The 27,293-nt window shown below is 36.4% G+C and overlaps 1 protein-coding gene across 1 annotated transcript in view; it reads right to left on the reverse strand.

Annotated features, from left to right (window-relative positions):
• Window positions 1-2,192: 2,192 nt before the first annotated feature.
• The window catches only part of LOC132160888 (contactin-4), an 88,141-nt gene continuing 63,040 nt past the window's right edge, over window positions 2,193-27,293 (reverse strand). Inside the window, exons 12-23 of the mRNA XM_059570607.1 lie at window positions 22,931-23,058; window positions 22,029-22,201; window positions 20,748-20,865; window positions 20,213-20,371; window positions 19,397-19,546; window positions 13,575-13,645; window positions 10,706-10,940; window positions 10,275-10,390; window positions 9,055-9,235; window positions 5,743-5,855; window positions 3,110-3,278; window positions 2,193-2,954 (exon numbers count right to left, since the gene is read on the reverse strand). Of these exons, the coding sequence (XP_059426590.1) occupies window positions 2,860-2,954; window positions 3,110-3,278; window positions 5,743-5,855; window positions 9,055-9,235; window positions 10,275-10,390; window positions 10,706-10,940; window positions 13,575-13,645; window positions 19,397-19,546; window positions 20,213-20,371; window positions 20,748-20,865; window positions 22,029-22,201; window positions 22,931-23,058 (1,708 nt within the window). The 3' untranslated portion in view covers window positions 2,193-2,859. The remainder of the gene's footprint in view (window positions 2,955-3,109; window positions 3,279-5,742; window positions 5,856-9,054; window positions 9,236-10,274; window positions 10,391-10,705; window positions 10,941-13,574; window positions 13,646-19,396; window positions 19,547-20,212; window positions 20,372-20,747; window positions 20,866-22,028; window positions 22,202-22,930; window positions 23,059-27,293) is intronic.

The raw sequence follows: 27,293 nt of genomic DNA on the forward strand, positions 1-27,293 counted from the left end.
TTGGCAAGAGTAGTGGTTAGGCAGCAGCCTTCCCATGTCTCGCTTCCATATGGGTCTTTACAGCTCCAGTGAAGCCATTAATTTAGGAGGATCAGTGCGAGAAATATCAGTACCCACCGAAATTTGGTCAGACTCACAGGCACTATTGAAGGGCACCAAATGACATGCAAGGAGGACTTCCAAAAGGCTCTGTGACTGCTCCCGTTTCAGCTGGACTAGTATTTATGGTTAAATCCCCTGGTAGCCCAACAAGTCGGAGCGGTTCTCGGAAGATTACATCCATGTTCGCACACTTACCTGTCAGTGTTCATGACAAGCTTATTCCTCTGAGCTCTTGGAATAAACTCCTACACCTTTACTGTGAAATCTACTTTAGCAAACTCCATTTCACACCTCAACCGTAGCTCGGTTTCATAACTTAATGTCAAATGTTGGTAAATAAACATGTAGGATGCTGCTTACTGGGTGAAACTCCCAAAAAAGATACAGACATGTGGCTACTTCCAGTTTTTTTATGGTGGTTTACTAAACATGCGACTGAAGTTACACTATTTTGCCATTGCGAACAGCTTACAATATCATAATTAAATTACGGTAATTATAATATCAGCACCTTCAAGGACACTTTATTGATTTGGATGTACAGAGTAGTCCACGAGACCGCTTTGAAAATCTGGGATTCTTTCCCCCCATTTATATTCAGAAATAAATGTTTTGGACTTTTTTGGAAAAGTTTAAAAACAAGATGTTTGAAAGAGGGGATAAAATGATAAATTAGTTATAAGACGCTTTAAAGAAATAACAATTTCTTTAAAGTGTCTTATAACTAATTTAAATTAAAAATGGCAAAAAATTTACTCATTAAAAATAGTACTCTATAATACTGCTTTCTCCAGGAGAGAAAACTGCACACATCAAGATACATTTATAAGCAAAACTTTAAAGTTAAAACATTTTAATAGTGGATTAGTTTGTTGTTCACAAGACCTTAACTGATGGGCTGGAGTCATGTGGATTACAGTACTTGTGGATTGTTGTGACGTTTTAATCAGCTGTTTGGACTCTCATTCTGACGGCACCCATTCACTTTCATTGGTGAGCAAGTGATATAATGCTAAATTTCTCCAAATCTTCTAATGAAGAAACAAATTCATTGCATGACCGGAAGGAAAGTAAATGTTCAACCATTTTTCATGTTTGGGTGAACGATTACTTTAATTTCCATTGACGCACAAGATGCTTTTTGGATGCTGAATTAGATGATCAACATGTTTTATAAAAACTTCTTGAGTTCATGTCAGTTCAATTAATGGGGTGCATGCAAATATGAAGAAATTCAGTTTATGTTGCACTTCAACATTTCAATTCAATTACTATGATAATTTAATTTGTACCGAAAAGATAGTTGCATTTAATTAAAAAATGCTAAATAGTAGCATTTTTAGTAGCACACTCAGACTTTTGGATCCACAGTATATATATATATATATATATATATATATATATATATATACTGTATATTTTTTGTAATTTAAATAACTGTCAGTAAGAATGTCTGCCGGCTCTCATCCAGCAGAGACTAATCTCAGTCTATTGGTAATTACCAATCAGTATGCATTTCTTTAAAGGAATCGTCTCCAGGCAACCATATAGATCAGCCAAGCTCTATTCCATTCATCAAATTAGAATGAAACGTCTCCTCCCAGATCAAAAATGCTGTAGTGCATGTTGGAGGCTGATACTGTTACTGTAGCTAATCATATATTTGCTCTACAAATATTTCAATATGAAATCTTATTTATTTTATCTCTCAGAGATTGTACAGGGTTAATACAAAGGTATTAAACAGGCCAGAATGCTTGCATAACAGCAAAAGAAAACACCAGACGAACATGTTACATTTATAAAATGCAAAATTTCAAAACAAGGCAAAAATGTGGATACTACTATATAAGGAGATTTACTTTTTCAACATAAAACGTTCATGATAAAAAAGTAGCATACAAATATAAAGAAACTAATAATAATGATAATAATAATAATGTTAATGTTAAATAATTATTATTAAAAATTATATAAAAAAACGAAAGAATAAAAAGTTTCTTTAAGATGCATGAATTTTGATATTTAGAAAACATGAAAACAACAGAGGGAATATCTGTTTAAGCTAAGATCTGATGACACACTTTGGTCATAAAAAATCATCAAATGATAGACTTTCATAATTGTCCAGAACAATAATTCATACTAATCTATGTAATTATCCAGAAACTATGTATCAAACAAAACTGTCGCTATTCTTCAAAACAATAATATCTCTCAGGGCTTATGTAAAACAACATAATGCATTTCATCTATCTAAAGGCCTTTTTACATACACAAACACAGCATTGCTGACTTGACTGACGAGTGTAGAAGGAAAAACATCAATTCAAGGATTTCTCTTAAAGATCCAACATTCCAGGTCACTACTGCATTACAGGACTTAATACTGCGCTCAATTTGAATCTCAGTTCTGAACACCTAAGCAAAATAATTAGCTACAAGAGAAAGCCTACTTTTTTGCATAAAATCTACATACAAATAGTTTGACAAAGAGGTAAAAACCATCACAATATAAGGCAATGAAGCGGAGTCACCAATTTTTTTTTTCTTAAAAACAAAAACAAAAAAACAAGTAAAATAAAATAACTTGTAGCTATATCCACCCAATCCTAATTTTGAGAAGAATTAAAGATGAAGTGTGTATGCAAAAATTCTAAGTAAGCCATTTTTAGCTTGATATCTGTTTGGGAAACTATTTTGGTGACATCAGTGGCACGGAAATGACACACTTCATTTTTAAATAAAGGCAAAGTTCTATGAAAACAACCATGACAAGATCAGAAACACTACTCCGTGAACATGGGCCATCTTGCTTGCGTCTGAACTGAAGTATCCTCTTGAGTTCAGGCCTGTGACGGAGAGGAACACAAAGACATCACAGACAGGATTATACATAGGAGGCCATTACAAGTGTCAAGCAATTGGCAGGCTAGCAGTTCGATTCTGTGAGTACAAGCTCAAAAATCAGTGTGCAGCCTCTTAATGAGCTCACATGAAGCCTTACTTGACATCTTTGGAATACGGATGGGGCTACTGCTGCTGCCATCTCCTCCGTCACTCAGGGCTTTGATCTGAACGAGCAGGTCCTCTTCTGATGGCAACTGAAGCTCCACGGACGTCCTGTTGGTCTCGACTACGCTGCTTCCTCTGTGCCAATTCTGACGATACACAACCTGTGCGGGAGAAAGTGGGTCAGTGAAATGCAGCTAGTCTGTGCCAATTAGCAAAAAACACTCAAATATAAATAAGTCACAACAACAACAAGGATATTTAATGATGTACAATGGCCCCAAAACATATTTGAACACTTAATTCTCATATAAAAAGTTGGAATTTGATTAGATGAAATATCAAGCAAAATATAATTTACTATGAAGAAGAATAGCACACTTTTTAAGCATAACATTTCACTAAAACAGGTCAATATTGTAAGTTTATAAGAGAGTTTATTAGAATACAATTAATTCAACTATCTACAGTATCTCTCTGTCTCTTTCTCTCTATACACACAGCCATTCAAAAGTTTGGGATCAGTAAGACTTTAAAAGTTTTTTATTTTTATTTTTTGTCTCTACAGAAGAAACAGAAATATTGTGAAATATTTTAGCAATTTCTAATACTGGTTTCCTATTTCAATATACTTTAAAATATTGTTTATTTCTGTGATGCAGAGCTGAATTTTCATCAGCCATTACTCCAGTCTTTGGAGTTACAAGATCATTCAGAAATCATTCTAATATGCTTATTTATTATCAGTGTTGAAACTGTTGTGCTGCCTAATTTTTAATTTTTTTTGGAACCTGTGAATTTTTCTTTTCTTTGATGAATAATAATAACAATTAAAAAAAAAATTGCATGGTAGTCTATATTATTACAAAAGGTTAATTTTTTTATACACAACACAACATAAAAATTTAACATTTAATTAAATAATATAATTTAAATGCTCCCCTAAACAAATCGCCAACAGCAGCACTTGAAAAAAATAAAATAAAACATATATAAAAGTTTCATGCTGTCTCCTTGAAATCTTCAAAACCCTGGTGAAAAAGAGAATACAAATTAAATAATCGTTATAAATTTTAAATAGATTTTCAGTGGGAGGATTATTAGTATGTTTGCTGACATATCTTGCTGTGAATAAAATAGGTTTCACAATCCACAAATCATTTACATTTTTTTTTTCAGATTGACAGTGCAAAACAAATAGCCACCAAACTGATATTCTTTCTTACTCATACAGACTAGAAAATGTATGATTATTGATTGCATTATTCTGCAGTCGCCTCACAGCGGACGGTTAGGATTGCAAATGAACAGTGCTTCTCCCTTCTGAACGTGTCTTTGGCTAGGCCTCGCTAGGCTCGCCGCTCCAGATGGAGGATAGCATCAGAGCCGTCCAGCTGTTCGTCGACCCTACAAACCTCTACATTTCAGAGAGGTCGTCGTCAATTAGCTGCCAGCAAATTAATTTGCTCAAAAGAAATGAATCACATCGGACAATTTTTTATCCTCCTGAACATTTTGTGTGAACTCTCGCTACAGATGACTTGGGTTTTGAGCGCAGCAGGAGATCGGGGGAGCTTGTTCTGAAATGTAAAAAAGCCTCTGATGTTTCTGAACTGTATGTATGACCTTGAGTGTAGAAGCGCTTTATTGCAGCTTGTGAAAGGAAATTTGAAAAATTATAAAGATTACATTAAAGGGGAAATCAAATCTAGACAGTGAAATATATTTAAAAATAGGTTTTCATTTAATGTCTAGTCAGATATTTGTTCGAAATTCATTACTTTTAACATTTATTATTTATATTCTTTGCTAAGGGTGTTGCTAAAAGCATATACAGTATCTATGAGAGAAACCCTGAGTTTTTCACAATTTTTTTCTAAAAGTTTTGCAGGCAAAAAGGAGAAAGAGTGGCCTTTGCTGAGAAGAGAGATTTGATTTGTTTTGACAAATCCAATTCATTTTAATATTTTTAATGTAGAGGTTTGTAGAGTAACAATTTACAGTAGGTTGCAAACGTTAAAGACATAGTTCACCCAAAAATTTAAATTCTCTTTTAAAATGATCCAAACCTGAATGCATTTCTTTCCTCTTTAGAATATATTTTTTGAAAAATGTTGGTCACCATACAGTTTTGGTTCACAAAGAAGTCAATGGAAACTAAAACTGTATGGTCACCAACATTCTTCATATCCTTCTTGATGTTCCACATAAGAAAGAAAGAAACAAAGAAATAACTGAATTTTAATTTTGGTGTGGATTTTCCTTTAAAGAAGTGTCTTCATGATATTTAACACTATGAAAAATGTCTTTGGTAACAAAAAAGTGCTGTATAGAACCAATTATGTGAAAACGAGTATTAAATATAAAGCTATGCAAAATAATTTGCACTTCAACTAAGAAGTTCAAAGGAGTTGCATGAGCATATCTGGAACGGCTTCACTAGCACTTCAAATAAAAAAATAAAAAATGTAATGAAAAAAACATAGTATATAATGCAGCTTTCAAATGTAATGTCCTCAGTCATTTATCTCCGAGTTGTTTTATGTGAAACACCAGCTTATGTGGCACACTGATACAGTATGTTTATCAGCAAAGCAACAGAAGAGTGAGAGCAAAAAAACAGATTACCTTGTAGCCGGTTACTTCTGATTCATTGTCCATCGCCTTCACATGTTCCCAGTTCAGAAAGACCTTTGAGTTTGTCAGGTTCCACTCAATATTCCCTGGGGGTTGACTTGGAGCTAAAAGACATATATCATATTCTGATTTACTTCCAACTTGTGTAATATGACTGTACAACATCTCCCCATATTTTGTCCTTTGCAATCTAAACAATCAGCACTGCACCAGCTGAGGTATCGTCTAAATTTAAGACTTTCAGAACTCACTGGCACAGATTGAATTCAGCTTGGCTCTCACTTTAAATTAGCTGGACTATAAATGGAACTTTAGGAGTCATTTTATGTAGCAGCAAAAAATTGCTATAAAACAAAGGAACACTGTGTAGAGCATCAAAGGAATATCTCACTCAAAAATATAAATTATGTGATCATTTATACACTTTCTTGTCTTTTTAAATCCCTTAATAGAATGTCCAAGCTTCCATTCAGTGACCACCTCATTAACTTTACTTCTGTCCATTTCTCATACAACTCAACTGTATGGATTCTAAAGATTTGTGATATGGTGAAAGAGTAGCATAGACTACTTTTATGATGCTTTGATCTTTTTGGAGCTTGACAGGGCCAGGTCCCCATCCACTTTTACTGTAAGACAACAAAGTAGAGTAGACATTCTTCAGAACCTCTCCTTTTGTGTTCCTCGGAAGACAATAAATGTTGGGTTTTGGCACAATGTGAGGATGAATAAATAAAGCCTGAATTTTCATTGTGGACTCATCTATTTCTGTGTAAAAGTTGATGAATTCTAAGTGAATGTCAGCATGCCCTTCTTTCCTTTATTTCCATAACTCCCTAACAGTAAAATAGTTGCCCCCGATGTAGGGTTGCTTAAGAGCAATTTCATAAATTTTCCCACTGCCTGGTCATGTGCCCCCACAAACAATTCTACTTTTTATAGTAATTTAGGAATTTATACATAGTTTAACAGCAATTGAGCACTGAACCAGGGAAAATCTGAGCTCTTTTCTTATCAAATTTCATGGCTAGGACTTTGTGCACCATATATTCATAGTTAAAAAAAAATTGGATAATAGCTATCATAATTTGAAGCCATTTAAACAATGATACCAAGCCCAGCGAGTCTACAATACATGCTATTATGATAACTATACTAGATCATAACAGCGGTTGGCGGTATCACAGTATGTTTTGTCAGAGAATCTGCTGTACAAAGTAAAAAGGACAATCGGCTATCTGCTCCGACACAAAGAAAGAGATCTGTCAGTTTCTTTATTTTAAAGCACCCTTAATTGTATGCTCAGTCTATTAGCCGAAAACACCCATAAGACTCCTTCCATAGTAATGTCATAGTTTATCAGATCAGTTTCTGGCTCAGTTAAACACAGTGTTTTGTTCTTGATTATTGGCATCAGATAATGAACCTATTTAGCCACGGTAGTTTAACAAAGGCCAACTTAATCTCTTATAGTGTTGAACACCGCACTAAGAGGTTAGGACTATGATCCTCTCAGGCCTCTAATCTACATTCACTGACAAATATATATATATGTGACCTTGGATCACAGAACCAGTCTTAAGTGTAAATTTCTCAAAAATGATATTTATATATCATCTGAAAGCTGAATAAATTAGCTTTCCATTGATGCATGGTTTATTAGGATCGGACAATATTTGTCCGTGAAACAACTATTTGAAAATCTGGAATTTGAGGGAACAAAAATATCTATCTATCTATCTATCTATCTATCTATATATATATATATATATATATATTATTTATTTATATATACGGTGGCGTTTTAGGGCCACACTGAAAAAATTTTTTGTTTAAGATTACGAGATTACAGTCATAATATTTAGAGAATAAAGTTGAAATATTATGAGAATAAAGTCAAAAATGTTTCGAGAATAAAGTCGTAATAGGCCTACTACAAGAATAAAGTTGAAATATTATGAGAATAAAGTCAAAATGTTTCGAGAATAAAGTCGAAATATTATGAGAATAAAGTTGATATATTTCGTGAATAAAATCGAAATATTACGATATTAAAGTCGAAATATTACGAGAATAAAGTCGAAATGTTATGAGAATAAGGTCGAAATATTATGAGAATAAAAGCAAAATGTTTCGAGAATAAAGTTGAAATATTACAAGAATACATTTTCACATAGCCTATTTGGAATTTTCACAAAGAAACAGATTAATTTAATAAATTAAAGATCTTAAAAAACACATTATTGTAAAACATAATTTGTGTTTCGCTATAAAACTGATTTTGAAAGCTGAGACATTAGGTCTATCAGAAGCACGAATCTTATTGCTATTGGGTGGCTGGCGCACTACAAAAAACGGATGCAACGGAAGATATGAAATATTATTTCCAAGCATACTGTCCCCGCGAGTATGACACATGGTATGATTTCTGCTAATAATCCCACATATACGGATTTATGGTGTATTTAAAAAAAGTGTTAAATAAGAGAGCTATAGCAACCCCGAAGGAATGTCGATTGGGTGTGAGAGCTGATGTTAAGATAAAAAGTTGTTCCTGTCAGTCTGTTAATAAATATCATATTCTTGATATTAAGCTGTTTCCACGAGTCCTTAAAACTGACTCTTCCTCATCCCAGTAAGATGATACGGCTGCTCAGACGCAACAATATTCAAATCAATCCCAGTTACATGCAACCTCTCCCAATGCTCTCAACCTGGGACATTTACATGCGCAATAAAGGCCTACTTTCAAAATAATACAACTTTAATTTCAAAACATTTCGACTTTATTCTCATAGTATTATGACTTTATTCTCATAGTATTACAACTTTATTCTCGTAATATTTTGACTTTATTCTCATAGTATTACGACTTTATTCTCATAGTATTACGACTTTATTCTCGTAATATTTCGACTTTATTCTCGTAGTATTACGACTTTATTCTCGTAATATTTCGACTTTATTCTCTAAGTATTTTGACTTTATTCTCGTAATATTTCGACTTTATTCTCGAGGTATTTAGACTATAATCTTGTAATCAACTTGGCACTAAAACGCCGTCTTGTATATATATATATATAGGCAAGTTTTGTTATTACTGGCCTTTTTACTTTCATGTTTTGTGCTATTAAAAGGCTACATACATAAAATAATACACTGAGGACTTAGACAATGATGTTAAAAAGTTTCAGAAGGAGTTTGCCAAGCCACAGCATGCCATGCCAAAATCATCATTTCACATCATCTACTCATTTACTGTGTTTGGTTTGAAATTATGATTTCAATAATTATATGACTAACGTGGCTTCTTGGTGGTGATGCTGATGGGTGTGCTGGAGGGTCCAGTGCCTGCACTGTTGTGTGCTTTGACTGATATCAGATAAAGCGTGCTTCCCTTCAGACCCGTGATGTTGACTGAGGTTTCTGTGACCCTTACTCTCTCTGCATCACTTTCAGGTGACCCATCCTCCAACCACTGCACCTGTAATAGTGAAGTGACATTTAAAGAGACAATAGGTCATTTACATTTTTACAACACAGAAATAAATAAATAATTAAATAAAGTTCTCCATCTAGCAGCTCGCAAAAATAATAATAATAATAGATAAAAAAAATATAAAAATTATATATATATATATATATATATATATATATATATATATAGAGAGAGAGAGAGAGAGAGAGAGAGAGAGAGAGAGAGAGAGAGAAATACTTTAAAAAGTACTTTTAAAATGGTCAAATGTTATAGAAATTGCTTATGTAACTATTTTAAACAAAGTAAGTTGAAAAGGAAAGAAACAAAAATATGACACATTTAATATCCACACACATACATACATATATTGAATTTAATGTTTGAATGAGCATGATGTTTCTGCTTGAGTAAACGTGCTTCCAACCTCACAGCTAAGAAATCGAGAAGAATGTCCTTTTTGCTCCTGTATTAGCGTTCGATACACTAATTCAAAGTCACTGTGACTCGGTTTTTTCTTTTTTATTACGTTCAATAAACATCTGCACACCGCTAGGGACTCTGGAAATATTTGTGGATTTTCATATGTGCTTTTTTTTACTACCCGAAGCTGTGAATGACTTTGTGGTTTCTCCACGGAACAACCGCGTGACCTTTCTCACGGAAGCTGGTTTGGGTTGAAAGGAGAGAAATGGGCAGAATCCAGTGGGTTTCTCACACAGTGAGAAACGACCTAGCAGCTGAAGTGTTTGCAGGAGGGGGAATTGATGTATGATGTCCACACATCTGAAAGGTGATTTATATAAGTGCCCAGAAAGCCTGGGTATTGGCGCTCCCCGGGAGACAAGACCAGCTGTGAGAAGACCTCTTCATTCTGCAGATGAGATTGTGAAAAATGTGGCCGGGGGATCGCAGGCTCTTGTTGGGGAACAGGAAATTGCACACCCTACCATCAGTGCAGTGCATACATTAAGGCATCTGATTGAGGTGATGCAGCGTGAGGTCAGAGCCTCTTTTCTCCCTCCCTCCATTTATGGTGTTTATGTACCTCGTAGCCTGTTATCCGTCCTTTGCTGCCACTTTGGTGAACAGGTTCCCAGAATACCTCGATCTCAGATGCGGATAAAGTGCGGGCCAAGACTCTGGGAGGAGCTACGGAGGGTTCTGTTGATGTCAGAAATATCAAAAACCGGGAAAGAATGTGAAAAACAACAGGAAATGAGAAAAGATAGTTTACAGGATTATTCCAACATCAGTCTTTGGTGCATAAATGTACCACCTGTTTGCAAGAACTAGGCCTAATTGCGCTGTTAGCACACAAAATAAAGAAATTACCATCAAAGTGCACTAACACAGCTGTAGAGGGAGTGTAATTAAACACTTGGAACAGATCCATCAATTTTTGTCATTCCTAAACGATGTCCAATAATGTCCTTGCACACTTTGCATACAATTAACAAAGAAAACAAGCATATTAACCTTCATCTGCTGAATATACAATGACCACGGGGCTAAACGGTCCCTCTCCGATCTCATTGTAGACGCCGACTTTAACTTCAAACTGAGTGAGTGGTGGAAAGGTATCATTTTTATAAATGTAGCGTGATGCATCTGCCAAGGCCAACACGCTTTGTTTCCATGTCGTGGTGCCAAGTGGACGAAATGCCACCACGTAGCCAAACTTCTCTCCATTTTGTAGCTCCTCTGGCACAGGCTGTGAGAAATGAGAATTAAAAAAAGGTTATGTGATTCAATAAAGAAAGTCACTTGTTTCGTTCCCGTGGTTTTACATTTACCTTTATGCAATTGGCAGATGCTTTCATTCAAAGCTCCTTAAATGTATTTAACATTTTTTTTTATAAAAGAAGGAACTACAATTAAGAATTTTGTTACAAAATCTGCATACAAATATTTAATATTACAAGGATTAAAATATTACTAAAATATTTGTATTACCTGATCAAATCATGTTTAACAGGAGAATGCATGAATGAAAAACTACATTACCCTGTGCAAAAAGCCTCTACCATGATGCACCATGACTGACATAACAATTAAAATATTTGTATACATATATGCATATTTTGCAATAAATATATTGTGTCTATAGATAATTAACAACTTTAAATTAATAGTTTTATGAGATTGTAGTCTTTAAAGTCTTTAAGTACACCTTTGTCTAATTTTCAAATAATTTTTTTGTTTGAAAAAAATTGTATAATGTTGTATTCTCCTTGCAGCTGGCTGGGTTGGTTCATGGCTTATAATGTTCTAACAGAGTCTCTTAAACATCTCTATGAAAAAAATAAAAAATAAATAAAACTACAGGAACCAATGCTGCTGAAAAAGTGGGCACCAATCAGATTCAAGCACCGGAGCCAGGGGCGTGGTTTATGGGGGGGATGGGGGGGAGGTAACCCCCCCAATATTCAAATCCATCAGTTACAACCCCCCCATTATTTCAACATGAAAGTCACAGTAGATCAAATGAAAAATATAATATGAAAAAATAGAATTCATTTATTTTGTAAAAATAATTTTGTTCCTAATCAAATATGAGTATGTCATAATAAATCAGACAAAAAATACTCCCCATCCATTGAACCGATTGGTAACGCCCAACCAATGAGTCGCACTTTCACCAAAACAAGCGAGTGGTGTTTGAATGGGAGAGCACGTCAAAAATGAAGAGAAGCGCTGCACAGCGGACTATATTTAACTGCTGGTCAGAGAGGGATGCAAAAAAATAAAGCATGTACTGAGAATGAGGTATGATAATATTGTGTAATAGTTAGTACACACCACATATATTTTAGCTAGCTAATCCATTGCAATGTATTTAGCTATAACTATCAGTATAACAAGTTACCAAAGCAGCTGTCTGTTTTGCTAGTATATTTTTCAATAGTGTCTGTAATTATCAACGACAAAAGTATTCAGATCGGTGTTTGTTTTCTTACTAAATTAATCTGACTTTTGAACGAATTGGATGAATTAACGATTTAAGTGGCTAACTCATTAAAACAGTGAAACACTGTCGCCTACTGGCGGTTTCAATACTTAATTTCTTTCTTTTGATAATCTCTACTATGTTAGAATTTTATGAATGATGATTACACACAAATTTCATAACGTTATGAGGTGTATAATCTCTTAACATGTTTTTATAACAGATTCGAGGTAAATATAGCTGCAGGGTAGAAAAGTCAGCAGAGGGAGAGGAGGAGCAGGTGATCAGGTAAAGAAGATGCCATTCAATCAATAAAATAAAATAGGAAACAGTATAGAAAAACAGCAGTTTTGTAAAGTTAGGCTATACATTAATGCCTTTAATGTTTTAAAGATGTGTTTCCCTTTAGAAAAAAAATTAAAATGCATTAAGGTGGAATGTAAAAATCTTAAAATAAATGTCTAAATGTTGTCTCTTTCATATTTCTATATGTTGAATTTGTAATCAGTTAAAGCATGTTGCCAGATAGATAGATAGATAGATAGATAGATAGATAGATAGATAGATAGATAGGAAGAAATAAATTATCCAATAACAATACACATAAAAAAATTTTTTTTGAAAAAAATAACGGGCAGCATACAACGTTCAACCCCCCCAATGTTCAAACCAAATCTAGGCCATTGACCGGAGCTAACTATATGAGAAATTGTATCATTATAATAACAAACGCTTTGAAAAAATCAACAACAAGTGGTCCTCTTCTCAACAAGTCCCATTATTTTAGGTGTCACTCGTGTCTGAAGCACAAACGATGTGGGACAATTTACAAGGCAAAATTTTATAGGGTAATAGGGTTGTTCAAAGTATGAGCAATAATATTAGTCCCTCAAAAATGCATTAAAAGAAAATCATGCAGCTGACATGGCATTACATTACTGCAAGTTGACAAGTAATTTTCCATGGTAGGTTTACATTGTTGCTTACATAATCTGAAATCCAGTAAATATAAGTAAATAAAGTTGACAGATTAAAGCACTACTCTGTCAGTCAAGAAACCTCTGCATTTAGGTGAAAAATGTGCCATATTTTGAAAGTAACACTGTATTTAAACACACCGCTGAATATCTGCCATGACAGCCGGTGAGATTAAGAGAAAGCCATTGATAAACATTGTCATTTCAGATTTACTGGTATGAAAGCTGTCTCATATCTGCATCTTCATTATGATTTACATACCAGAGGGAGCAATCCCACTGAGGCAAAAAGCAAAGACGACAGCGCTGCCTTTTAATTAAACCTTGTCTAATTTAAACCACGTCACCGTGGAGAATTCCCTCAGAATCCGATTCACAAGGTTTGAAAACGCTCCTGTCACAATAAAGATGCTGAGCTCACCTCCCAAACAATCACCAGTTCGCCTCGGCTTCCTCCACCTCCACTCACGTTAGCTGGGGCGACTTCAGGATCTGCCAGCCAGAACAGAGAACAGACAACAGAACACAAGAAACAGACTTTATACCTGTGGGATTGGCGGCAAATCCCAACACTTCCTTCTCCTGAGGTGCGGCTCAATGGTCTTTTGAAAATGCTTCAAAGAATCTGAATGAATTGTAGCAACCTGTAGAATTTTCAGTTTCCTGATGAAAATGGTTGTCTGGTCTTAGCATGTTTCTCAGCCTGGTTTTGGTGGCTTTTTGTCTGAACACCAGCTTGGGTAGGGTAGCAGATCAGCTAGAACAATTTAAGACCAGCAGATATAACAAGTTCAAGCTAGTTTAAGAATTGTAATCCATTGCTGATTACAGATTCCATGATAAAAACTATAGACAGTAATGAACTCATTTTAGGTAATGTAATTCAACTACATTTAAGATTACTTTATAGATGAGTTTTTTTTTTATCAAGCTTATTTTAAACCTACATTAAACATACCATATTTATATAAAAAAGTAAAGGAAAATAAAACGTTCCATCATGAAATGCCTTAAACTTTACATTACACAAGGGTTTGCCAAACTGGGGTTAATGTAAGAACTGCAGTAGCTTTGTGTTTTGATAAAAAGCTAAAATGAATTAAAACTTTAAAATGTACAATAAAAATAACCAAACACTAAAAATCGTCTCAGGTTACGAATGTAACCATGGTTCCCTGAGAGGGAACGAGACACTGCGTCCTCTAGGGGTCGCTTTGGGGAACACCTCCTCGTGACCCGTGTCTGAAGCATACTTTGAAAAACGCCAACGTGTTGGCCGGCGACAGCCTCTGACATCACTACCGGCGCGACTATAAATACGCGCCCTTAGGACCCGTCACTTATCTTCTTCATGAAGCTTGCGTCCGAAGCATGGCAGGGAGCTAGAGGACGCAGTGTCTTGTTCACTCTCAGGGAACCATGGTTACATTCGTAACCTGAGACGTTCCCTGTCAAGGGAACTTTGAACTGCGTCCTCTAGGAGTCACTTTGGGGAACAGTATACCCACGCCGCCATGCTGAGGGGAGTGCAGGCCAGAATCATGGCAAACACTAAGTACCAACTCTACCATTTCACTGCGAGTCGCCCCTGGGACGGTTAGACGGCTGTCCATGACATTATCCCTTACGGCCAAAGGCCTAAGCTACATACCCAACTTACCAGTAGGGCCTCGGCCCGGGGTAGAGGTGAAGGCTTGGAATCACGAAGGATTCCTTTAAAGGGATACGGCTAAGAACCTAGCATGTTCTTTACCAAGTCTTGCCTGTCACACAGGGGCTACCACTAGCTTTCGCAAAAACCTGCCGAAAGAGATGTCTTAACAGTTCTCTAGTAGAAACGCCCTGTTCTAGATAGGTATCAGAGGATACCTGGGTGGAGTGGCGCCCAAGATGAACGGGGCTTTAACCGACTCAAGAAAGGGCATGAAGCAACCAGGCGAAGCCCTCACCATATAGGATTTTATAAAGAACGCAGAGTACTAGCGTGCAAACTTACCACAGTGTGGATTTCAGAAAGTGTGCAAAGACTTCACATGCTCACTTACCATTGCATGGATTTACAAATACTGTTCTAAAGAGGGGCTCTTGTGGCACTCTGATAGAGCAGCTCATAGATGGAATGGCCCGGGAGCAGAGCAATTGGAGGAAGAAATGTACAGATGAAGCCTCGGCCACGCCTGTACCATGGCGTCCAGCCCCAGTGGAGCTGGATGAGTCAGAGGAAGCCAGAGGGGATAGTGCGATGCTCTCTCGAGGTGCAAACCAATCCACCCAAGTCTGGCCAACCTCTCCAACTCTGCTTCATCACCTTGATGTCTGCTCTCACAGTGTATCTCAAAAACAGTATGTAGTACTGGAGCACTCTGGTGAAAAAAACGAGAATTCAGTCTCATATGAGAGGAGGACTCCGAGCTCAGAGTAGTACGCTCATAGGCGACCCTTTTGCTTTTGGAAAAGGGGAGCGCTGCTAAACTACCACGAGAATTGCCCAAACAGCCGGTCATGTTGAGGGAAGCGATGCTTGAGGTGTATAACAAATACACACTGGCTGAATGAAGCCCAAGGAACCCAGGACCACCAGCAATATAACACCCATAAGCAGGTAAAGAAAGGGTTACATACTCACCATACTGGTCCGGACCATCAGTAAGGTGGTTAATATGAATATAGGACCAACCAAAAACATCATAGGTCCAGCATAGGAGACTGTTATGTGAGAAATTTTCCACCTAACCTCGATCAGGTGGAGAGCTGGTGGTTACAGGGGAATTAGGCAGGGGAGGATAAAAGCAGAAGTTAAAAACATCCAAAGGAAGTGAGTAACTACTTAGGTATCGCTCCGATCCGGACGAGAACGCTGCCTCGTCTGAATCACATCCCTCAGGTCCTGCTTATCCCCTTCGTGACCCACGATTCCTCTTGCCCCTGCCCTTAGGCGGGGGAGGAGCGCGAGCCGCGACAATAGCCTTCTGTGCCCATCTTTGATCCTCAGATCGAGAAGGGCCAGGAACCCTTTTGTTGTTCAGGCTCAGACCTGGACCTTCGTGGAATGAAGGATTTAAAGGCAGCTGAGCGCGCCCTTGCCTCCCTGAACTTTTCGACCACCATCTCGACCGAGGTAACGAAAGCTCAGAAGGCGAGACTGGAGCATAGAGAAGAAACCCCCTTTCTTCCCTCCCGATGTCTGCCAGGTTCACCCACAGATGTCTCTCCATTACCACCATGGCCGCCATAGACCTACCCATGAAGGAGGCGGCCTGCTTGGTAGCACGGAGAGAGAGGTCTGTGGTGCGGCGCAGTTGGGTTACCTGGTCAGCTGAAAGGCCCTCGTCTGTCTCCAGGTCCTTCAGCAGGTCAGCCTGGTAAGCCTGAAGCACTGCCATCGTGTGCAACGAAGCCACAGCCTGACCTGCTGCTGCATATGCTTTACCATTTAAGCGGGATGTATCCTGGAGGGGCTTAGATGGCAAAGAGGGAGATTTAAGAGAGGATGTTTCCCCCACAGAGAGATAGCTAGCCAGCGTCTCTTCTACAGGGGGCATCCTCTAATAGCCGTTTTCGTGCATGCCCTCGATATTAGCATAACTCGTATGCTGAAACCGATGGATGCGAGAGGAAAACGGCCTCTTCCATTCCTTTTCGACTTCTGCATGTAAGTCAGGCAAGAATGGAAGGCTCACCTGAGCTGGTGGGCTATGGTCAGACAAATAACGCTCATTGAGGCGACCTCACGGCGTCACTTTTCTGGCACGCTTTCATGGCAAGTCTAATTTTGCCGTGGCGCGATCCGCAACCTCTAACAGCTCCCCATACGCAGGGCAGGAGGATTGAGAAGGCTCAGTCTCAGTTTCTTCGCCACTCTCAGATATCTCCTGCTCTTTCTGGGTAGAACCCAGCAGAGCACTAACTTCAGTATCAGAATGGGTTAATGACAACACATCTTCCTCCTGAAGTTCACTCTCGTTTGCCGCCGAAGAGTGTGAAAGGAAAAGTCCCCCTCTACACTCCTCAGCGAGATCCACCTGTGATCCCCACGAGCTCATTCTCCTCCATGCCTCGGCAACGGCGGGTCCTGAGCCGCGGGAACCAGATGGCTGTCCCAAACGCTCGCAGTGCACGCAGATTGCCCCCTCAAGGACATCGCGTGCATGCTCTTCGCCCAAACAAAAGATGCAAAGGCTGTGTGTGTCATCAGGTGTCAAATAACGCTGAAATGGATGCACACACTGTTTAAACGCCTTGCTAGTGGATGCCATGATAACAATGATAGATCTCTCTTACCGTTTTGGTCGTTTCTCAGATGCACGCTTCAAACAAAACAGTCAATGAAGACGAAGAAGATAAGTGATGGGTCCTACGGGCGCGTATTTATAGTCGCGCCGGTAGTGACGTCAGAGGCTGTCGTCGGCCAACACGTTTTCAAAGAATGCTTCAGACACGGGTCACGACGAGGTGTTCCCCACAGCGACCCCTAGAGGACGCAGTTCGAAGTTCCCTTGACAGGGAAATACATATTTTACTTGTTTACCTGCCTATCAATGTGGCCATTAAGCAACATTAGGGAACTGTTAACATTTGAATGCTAAATTATTTAAATATTAAAGATCATTATTTTGTGCTTTTGCTTCCGCCTAGATACACACATCATTTCCCTGACATGTCTGCTTCAACACTAACTGCGTTTACTGAAACCACGCCTTCTTTCTTTGCATGAACATTTGGGCGGCATTACGCAAATATTTTCACATAGTGATGTAAACGTGTTAGGGGGGTGAGTCTTAACTTTGATAAAGAATATCTCTTTGGATTTGAGACTTTAGTCTTTGCAACTTCACAGATCTTCTTTATGCACCAAGAGCTTGAACACTCCAAAAAGAAGGGAAAAATTTTAATCACATTATATGCCCCTTAATAAACATTAAAACAACAATAACGTTACACACCCAAAGTCTTCCAGGTTTGAAATGCTTTGGGCCAGACATTTATCGTGAATAATTTACTGCCATTGTGTGAATAATATCTAATCATGTAGTCCATAAAAAGTTATTTTAATAACAATATGACCATTTTAAGATGTATTACACTCTAATTACAAGTACTTAATTTTTGGAATCCGATTACATACTCCAGATTACATGTAATCAGTTACTAGTCAGCACTGTAAGGTGCATAGTACTGAATAATTATGAATAAATTACGTATTTGCATTTGTTTTTTAGTATGTTCTAGTTTATTTTATAGTATACTGTGTATATAATTTATCCATATGCATATAGTGTAGATTGCAAGTTATATTAAGAGTCAGTCACTAAATATTGCTAAATATTATCTTCTCATAGTGCGAACAGTGTTCTATTGTAACATATTTACACTGTCTGGATGAAAATTAATTAAAAGTAAATATTGCCCAATTCCCCAGCCAAAGGGAAGACTAATAACCGTAATTATCACTATTTACACTTCATAACTATTTACACTATTGTCCCATAGTGCAATATGTTAACTTTTTATCAGTAACCATCTCAGAAAATGACCTATAGCTTTGATTTCACATTATAGATATTGCTGTTAAATACTATAAAATCCTAGCAAATGCACTGTGTCACTTTTTGAAGTAAGTTGTATTTGCTGAATAATTGGGATCTGAAAGACATCAGCTGTTTGCATGTCATTTTTTTTTACTTGGGATTGTGTGCTGAATCCTGCTTCTATTTGTGAATCAGTGATCGAAGCATTTGCACACAGTACCTGAGCTTAAAATAGAGCATTTCAAGTGTTACTGCCTCCGAATACGGGAGAAGTCCAGTCAATTTTTGTTGATGTCAACATGAATTATTGATAGCTGCATTTCCTGATAGCTGATGTCCAGCCGCTGAGAGCAGCAGGGTTGGATCTTGCATTAAAGAATATAGCTGCATGAGCTGTTTTATTTTATTCTAAATTTCCATGCAACCACATTTTCTTGCAGTTTTTAATAAATTAACTAAAAACACCAGCCCTTCTGTGATGCCATTCCGATTTTGGCACACTTAATTTGTGTCCTAATTGTCTGTAAATTATTTTGCAATTTGGATGTTCCCAGGAAAATTGGTGTGAATGCAAGAGTGTTTATTTCTCATTCTTGAACTCTATTATGAGGAGTCACTCCTGGTGATTTAAACTAATTATAGAATTAAATTACATTTTCTCCTTCCTGATATATTAGAGATGACAGATATGGAATTGGGAGGGATGAACGCTTACCTGCAGCTTTGGTGTGCACAGGTTTGGATGGCACGCTGGGTTCCCCCACCCCCACGCTGTTGATAGCCACAACTCTAAATTCATAATCTACCCACGGATTTAGATTCACCACTGTCGCATGAATCATCTGTCCAGGCACAGAATCAGGAACTAGGATTAAAGAAAATATGGAATGGAAAAACACATCAATGCCCATCTGCACAAATGAGTAGCCTAACATAATTATTTTGCATTTACTTATGCAGATATATTTCTTAGCAATCTTATCTTAGCAATTGCATGTTTCTGTTTTTATCTTTCACAGTGTATTAAAAAAAAGCATTTGCATAAATCACATTTAAGTGACTCACTCGCTCCAAAAAAAAAAAATCTATCTATCTATCTATCTATCTATCTATCTATCTATCTATCTATCTATCTATCTATCTATCTATCTATCTATCTATCTATCTATCTATCTATCTTAAATATATTGTTTGTTTATTCCTATATGACTATGCCAGTAAATTTTATATTATAAGAATATGGCACTATGGTATATAGAAAGTATCAATGTACAATGCTACTGTCATCTGTGCTGACATATATTTACATCAAATGTGAAGTGGAAATTGAAGGATTGTCAATTTATTTATTTTCTTTTATTTTTTTCAGTGTATATTATAATATGACTTGAATTATTAATTATTATTATTTTTTTACCATATTTATTCAGTAAAGTTTTTGTAAAGTTAAAGTAAAAAGCATATGAACAGTTGCTTCCTGCAACAATATTCTATAATAAACCTAGATTTAGCAAGAAGCAGAGTCCTATACCAGTTCTGACTGCCTGCCAGCCGATAGAGAAAGGGGTCCTTGCTTGCACGATGTAGAGGGTAACAGGACTGTGGTTGTCAGGTCCGGGGCCCCACGAGAGCTGAGCAGACCTGTCTGTGACGTCCCCGACCAACACGCCCACCGGAGCACCAGGGGGCCCTGACAACATCACCGCCAAAGAGACAAAAAGGACTCAAACTTGCTGCGTATCCTCATCACAGAAGGGCACAGCAAGGTGACCAAGTACCTTGCGATCTGAGACTAGTCTGCCTACAAAAGGCGACATATTTAATATTCAGAACCAGGGAGAGAGATCCTTCACTTGATGATGGAAATACAAAAGGTTCTAAAGAGCACGAAGCAGGGAATTAATGCATTGATTTCAGATACTTCTGTAGTCATTACTTCAAGAGCTGAATAATGGAATAAAATAGAAATAGCGGAGCAAATTGTGAGGCCTCTTTAATTTATATTTGATAAATGCTCAGAAAAGTGTAGAATACTAAGCAGCCTCCTCGGGGGGAGATGCACATACCTCTGACAATTAAGTCTGCCGCCGCAGACACACTGTCCACTACTGTATGCACCATACAGACGTACTTCCCAGAGTGCTTCAGCTGCACGTTCCTGATCATAAGATCCCCAGAAGAGCCCTATAACAAAGAGCATTATATAAAAAATTTGTAAAGAAAAAAATCTATCTATCTACGTCAGTCCATCCATCTATATAGCCCCGATGATGTAGTTTGATTGCTATACACTACTATTTATAAATGTTTTTGAAAGAAGTCTCTTATGTTAACCAAGGCTGCATTTGTTTGTTTAAAAATACAGTAAAACCAAATGTTATTGCAATTTAAAACATCCATTTTTTATTTCAGTATATTATAAAAAAAATATATATTTATTATTTAATGGCGAAGCTAAATTTTCAGCAGCCATTACTCCAGTGTTACATGTTTCTTCAGAAATCATTCCAATATGCTGATTTGCTACTCATGAAACATTTATTATTTCCAGTGTTAAAACGGTTGTCCTTCTTAATATTTTTGTTTTGTAACTGTATTATTTTTTCATGATATTTTAATTAATAGAAAGTTGATATGATGATATTTATTTGAAACAAATTTGTAAAATCCTAATTGGCACTTTTGATAAATATAATGCATCCTTGCTGCAAAAAAGTATTAATTTCTTTTTTAAAAAATCATCAAATTTTTGAACAGTAATGTATATTTTTAAGGGAAACCTTAAAGTCTCTAAAATCAAGTATATATTTTCATTTCTGTAGTTACAGTACATCACATTTGAAAAACATCAAGAAGCAAATAGCAGTAGCAAAAAGCTCTCATATTTGATTGTCCCTTCAGTTCAGATAGGGTCATTTTAACTTGTTTGGACAAGCAATCCTTCTGCTGTTAGTGATAGCCAACCATTTGTGTGTTTGTTCACCGGTCCTCTCCAGGTTCTCAAAAGCAATACTTGGCAACTTAAAGGCTCCCTGGATAATCTACACAGAGAGAGAGTGGGTCCTGTGGATTGCTATTTGAGGTTCACTGTGTGTTAAACAGAGTACAATGTAAATCCTGTAATCAGACAGATTTGTGCCTCTATGTTCAGAGAGCAGCTAGGTGCCCTTGTACTCAAGTCCCCCCCATTGCTAGCTGAGCTAAAAAAAAAAAAATAGTTTAAACATCAGATCCCAATCATTCCTCACTCCCATTCCTCTAGTGATTTCAAAGAGGAATCCAAGGCTACAGTAATTCAGAAATACAGCATTTGTAGCTTTGAATTATAATGACTGACAGAAACGCACCCCTCCAATCATCCCAAAGTGATCGTGTCGAGTGAAATCGATGAGCTTGCCATTGAAGAACCACTTGAAGATGGGGTTCAGAGTGGAGTCTTTAGATACTTCACACGGCAAGACAATGCTCTCCCCTACTGTGGCATCCATACTCAAAGGAGGGACTGTAATCTTGGTTGGTTCTGCCAAAAAAATAAAAAATGTTTTAAGTGAGATAAAGGGAAGAAAGGACTAGGACAGGAGTGTTGAAGGTCTTCAGTTATGCATTAATTCATTAGAGTTTTCAGGTTTGGAGACTCAAGGGCCAACCAGCTAAACAAACTGAAATGCAGCCTGTAAAAGCAGCCAGACCAGCCTGAACCAACTTAAACCAGCTAAAATCATAAATTAAGTTCTTTTATTCAACAGTTACTTGTTGATTCACTTACTAAGCATCACAAAAGAGAATCTGCCTCTTTTTTAAATTTAACACCAACAAAATTATTTTTTTTATTCAGTCCTGAGTTTGAATAGCCCTACTTGAAGCCATTCAAAAACATGCATATGTAATGCCATAAGTTATTAAAGGAGTAAATTGAGAGAGAGAGAGAAAAAAAAACTTGCAACAACAGCATATTTTTAATTAAACATGCAGAAAGTGACTGGGGAGCCGAGGATGAAATCTGCTCCCGGTGCTGTGGATGGCTCAGATTTTTTTCACACTAACGGCTGGACCAATAACTCACACATGACAAAAGCTTGGATGAGTTATACCTCTGTCAAACCGGCAGGAACATAAAACAACTATATATTTCATTATCAATTTCATGCTTGGGTTGCTCACTGTTTTTCCACTGGTTCTCATCCGGTTTAAGGCATCCGCTTAGAAGCAAGAGAAATGTGCTGTTTGTAAAATCTGAAAGGTGCTTTACCTTTGACCACTAAAGTCCCAGAACTGCTGGATGTACCGAAGGGGTTTCTGGCGACACAAGTGTACCTCCCTGCGTCGGATTTGGTAACATTGGCGATTCTGAGAGTCCCGTCCTCTGAGATGGTCCGCCTGCAACAATAAATAAAAATTGTTGGAACAACCAATGATATCTTCATATATCAAAGCTGTTTATTAAGTAATAAATAAATGTTTTATATATATGTGCCAAACGATTAATCATGATTAATCACATCTAAAATAAAAAGTTTTTGTTTACATAATATATGTATGTGTACTGTGTTTATTATGTATTATGTAAATACAGTATACACACATACAGTACAGTATATATTTTGAAAAAAAAAACATTTAGATACATTTATATATTCATATTATTATATCTTATATTATATATAAATATATTTAATATATAAACATTACATCATTTTCTTAAATATATACATGCATGTGTTTGTATACATGTATATACACAGCACACACTCATATTTTATGTAAACAAAAGCCTTTATTTTGGATGAGATTAATCGCAATTAATCATTTGACAGCACTTATATATATATAATATATATATATATATATATATATATTTGACAATTTATACTTTTATCCAGAATTATGAAAGAATTAAATTGACCAAAACTGGCAGTAAATATTTTTTTCTATTTAAACTGACTAAATTTAGCACCAAATCAGCATATTGGAATGATTTCTGAAGGATCATTTGACACTGAAAACTGGAGTAATGGCTGCTGAAAATGCAGCTTTGCCATCAAAGGCCTTAAAATAGCACATTAAAACATAAAAGTTATGTAAAACAGTACAGATAGTTAACAAAATAACTTTTGAACCGTTTCTTGAACAGTGTGTGTGTGTGTGTGTGTGTGTGTGTGTGTGTGTGTGTGTGTTTGTGTGTCTGTGTGTACAAAAACAGAGTAAACAGATTCTCTCCCTCTACTCAAACAGGTTTTTATTAGAAGTGGTTGTTCACACACAGGTTATGGATTTTTCATAACCCCTAACCCTCTGTATTAAACGTGTATTTGGCTGATATGAATGATAGCTAAAATTACGTAGGTTGCGCAGCAGAGGTGTGTGAGATATAGGCCTATAAGCATCCAATATCTTCAACTATGTATTATAGAACTGTGATAAGTAAGAGTAAAAGTATTTGGGTGGTGAAACTGACAGTCTTCTTGAACAGATTAAAGAATAAGCAACACGTTTTCTGACACACAGAGTCTGCTTAGGTACTGGATCAGAGCTTTAATGTTTAAGGATACAGCAACCTTCCTTCCTTCCTTCCTTCCTTCCTTCCTTCTTTCCTCCCCAAAGGGAATTCTTAAAGACACAGTCTCAGCCCGACTATTCCAGACAACACAAAAACAACCAGTACATTTCTCTTGGTATGCTTGTGTTTATTTTTTAAAAAGTCTGAAACTGTAGAAAATCATTCAGATTAAATAGACAGAGTTTTCAACAGGATACAGTCAGTTAACGGGATTCTAAAAGATGAAACCTTCAAATTCACAAGTGAATACTGTTATATTAAGGCCAAGAATAAAGTGAAAGGGAAGAGGATGTAAAAGGGAAGCTGGTTTGAATTCTTACCTGCGGCCTTATCATATCCAACACATGTAAGATGCTATCGACACATTAAAAAGCGTTTCCAAAAAGGCAGCAAGAGCAGATGTGATTATGGAGCTCTTGCAGAAGGCTGTCTGGATCATGTGAGGAGATGTTGATAGCGTCTGACTGAAATGCTAACCTGGCTAGAGATCCGACATTTTGAAATGGAACATAAACAAAACAGATTCTCTCACTCTATTCAAACAGGTTTTTGTTAGTGGTGCTTGTTCAGGTTATGGATTTTTCATAACCCTCCCTAAACCCTCTGTAAAATAAAATTATGTAGGTTGTGTAGGAGAGGTGTGTGAGATGATAAGTGCATTGTAAGTGCTAATTTATGCATCTATTATGTTGTTGTTATGCTAAATATGTGAATTTTTCTCAGAAATTGTTACAATTATTATATATTTTTTATTATGTATATTTCATTTAACTGGAAACTCGTCAGACATCCTGCAACTGATTTCAGAAAACAATTCTCAGAAGTGCTTCATCGACCCTGATGGACATCAAGAAACAATGCTGCTTTGCTTTTAATAACTAGGAAAAAGAAAGAAAGGAATGATAGATAGCTAGCTAAATAAATAGAGCAATGTAAATATATAATGTTGAGATCCGCTGTGACCTCTCCCAGAACAAATCAAACACGAGCGCAGCAGACCTGCCATCTCAGAAATCAAACAATTTCAGCCGCTGTTTTTTTAAATTAATATGTATTTACTATGGCTCAGAGAACATGCTTTACGCCGAGGGCTTTCTTCTGATTTATTGACAAAAATATCAAACGTTGAGCAATAAAAGTGTGTGGACCAGACGACCCGTGAGCAATGAGCTGCAAAACCAATAGGAAAAAAGGCAAGAGTTATCTGTTTACGGAACGAAACTTCTGACCACACAGAGCCACATTTATATTTGCGTCAAGACATGATGGCTTTGTAATCAGTCTCCGATCCTTCCTCTCCTGACCGCCCTGTGGAATACAATGACTAATCGATGCTTCTCCTCGCATGTTGAGGCACGTCCAGAGAATCACAAAGTCTTTGGTGCAACACATATTGACTTGATACAAACTTAGGAGTGTGAGATGAAACACGATTGACATGTTCGTGTTTGCACTGCTTCAAACCAAATCAGAGTGTAATTGCTGTGAAAACATTTCAGACTTAACAATCATATTTAGCCGCAAAGCATCTATCTGTGTGCCTCAGAAGGGCACAGTACCTAAACTACCTTTTAAAAGTTTGGGATTTTATTTTATTTTTTGAAAATACGTTTTGAAATAAGTTTCCTATGTTCACCAAGGCTGCCTTTACTTGATCACAAATACAGTAGAAACTATAATATAGTGAAATATTATTACAATTTCAAACTTTTCTATTTTCATATTTTAAAAGGTAATTAACTCCTATGATGGAATTAATGATAATTGATGATGATAAAGCTGAATTTTCAGCAGAAATAATTTTATTATTAATTTAATGTCATGGCTGATCAATTTAATATGTTCTCGTTGAATAAAATTAAACATTTAATTTTCAGGGTGCTATATTTCCTGTATGCATAGTATACAAATGTTCTCCATGCATGGAATAAACATATACCTACTGTACATTTGTCAAAATGAGCAATATAGAGCAGAGCACACTGTGTGAGAAAAAAAAAAAAAAGAAATTCCATTGTAACAAATTAACTAGAAGTAATATTATTTGACTGGACTGGTAAAAATACAAACTTAGGTTAATATATATATATATATATATATATATATATATATATATATATATATATATATATATATATATATATATATTAACCTAAATGCACTCCACTTGACATTTCATAGTTTGAGCAAAGTGTTATAATATTTTACTCTAAACTGGATCTGAAAAATGATAAATGAATGCCACTTGCTGAATTAAAAAGACTGTTTAATGAAATGTTATTTGTTGCATACTCCATATATAAAAAAAATTATTCAGTGTGCACAGTGTGTGTGCATTAAAGTGGATTGTTAGAAGTTAAAGAGATAGTTCACCAAAAAAGGGAAAATTTTGTCATTATTTACTCAACCTCATGCTCTTCCAAACCTGTAGTAATGTCTTTCTTCTTCTAAACACAAAATATATTTTGGAAATTGCAACCAAACCATTTCTGGTCCCCAGTTTGGGGACCACAAATTGTTTGGTTATCCACGTTAAGTTTTTGGGTCAATTATCCCTTTGAGATATTTCTACACAATATCTGAAAATAACTATTTCCAAAATAACAACTACATGCCTTGATGAATTAAACATGTGCTGTTTATTTATGCATTTTGCTTCAAATTGGGCACTATTTTTAAAACAACAGTATTCTGACAACAGTATATGCACAATATAGTGCATCCCACAATGCAGTGTGCTTGACTTATTTGACTTTATCAAAAATAATAACTATTTAACTAAATCCCACTTGCTGAATTAGACATGCACTCTTTATTTTTTATTCAATTTAAAAATGTATGCATTTAGTAGACACTTTTATCCAAAGCGACTAACAGTGCATTCAGCCTAACATTTTTACCTAACATGTGTTCCCTGGGAATCAAACCCACAACCTTGTGTTGCTAATGCAATGCTCTACCACTTGAGCCACAGGACCACAAGTTAGTTGTCAAAAGTTAAAACATTCAAAATCTAAAAATAGCAACAAAATAACTATTTCCAAAATAATAATTA

Source organism: Carassius carassius, chromosome 17 (assembly GCF_963082965.1).
Source record: "Carassius carassius chromosome 17, fCarCar2.1, whole genome shotgun sequence".
Classification (NCBI taxonomy): Eukaryota; Metazoa; Chordata; class Actinopteri; order Cypriniformes; family Cyprinidae; genus Carassius; species Carassius carassius.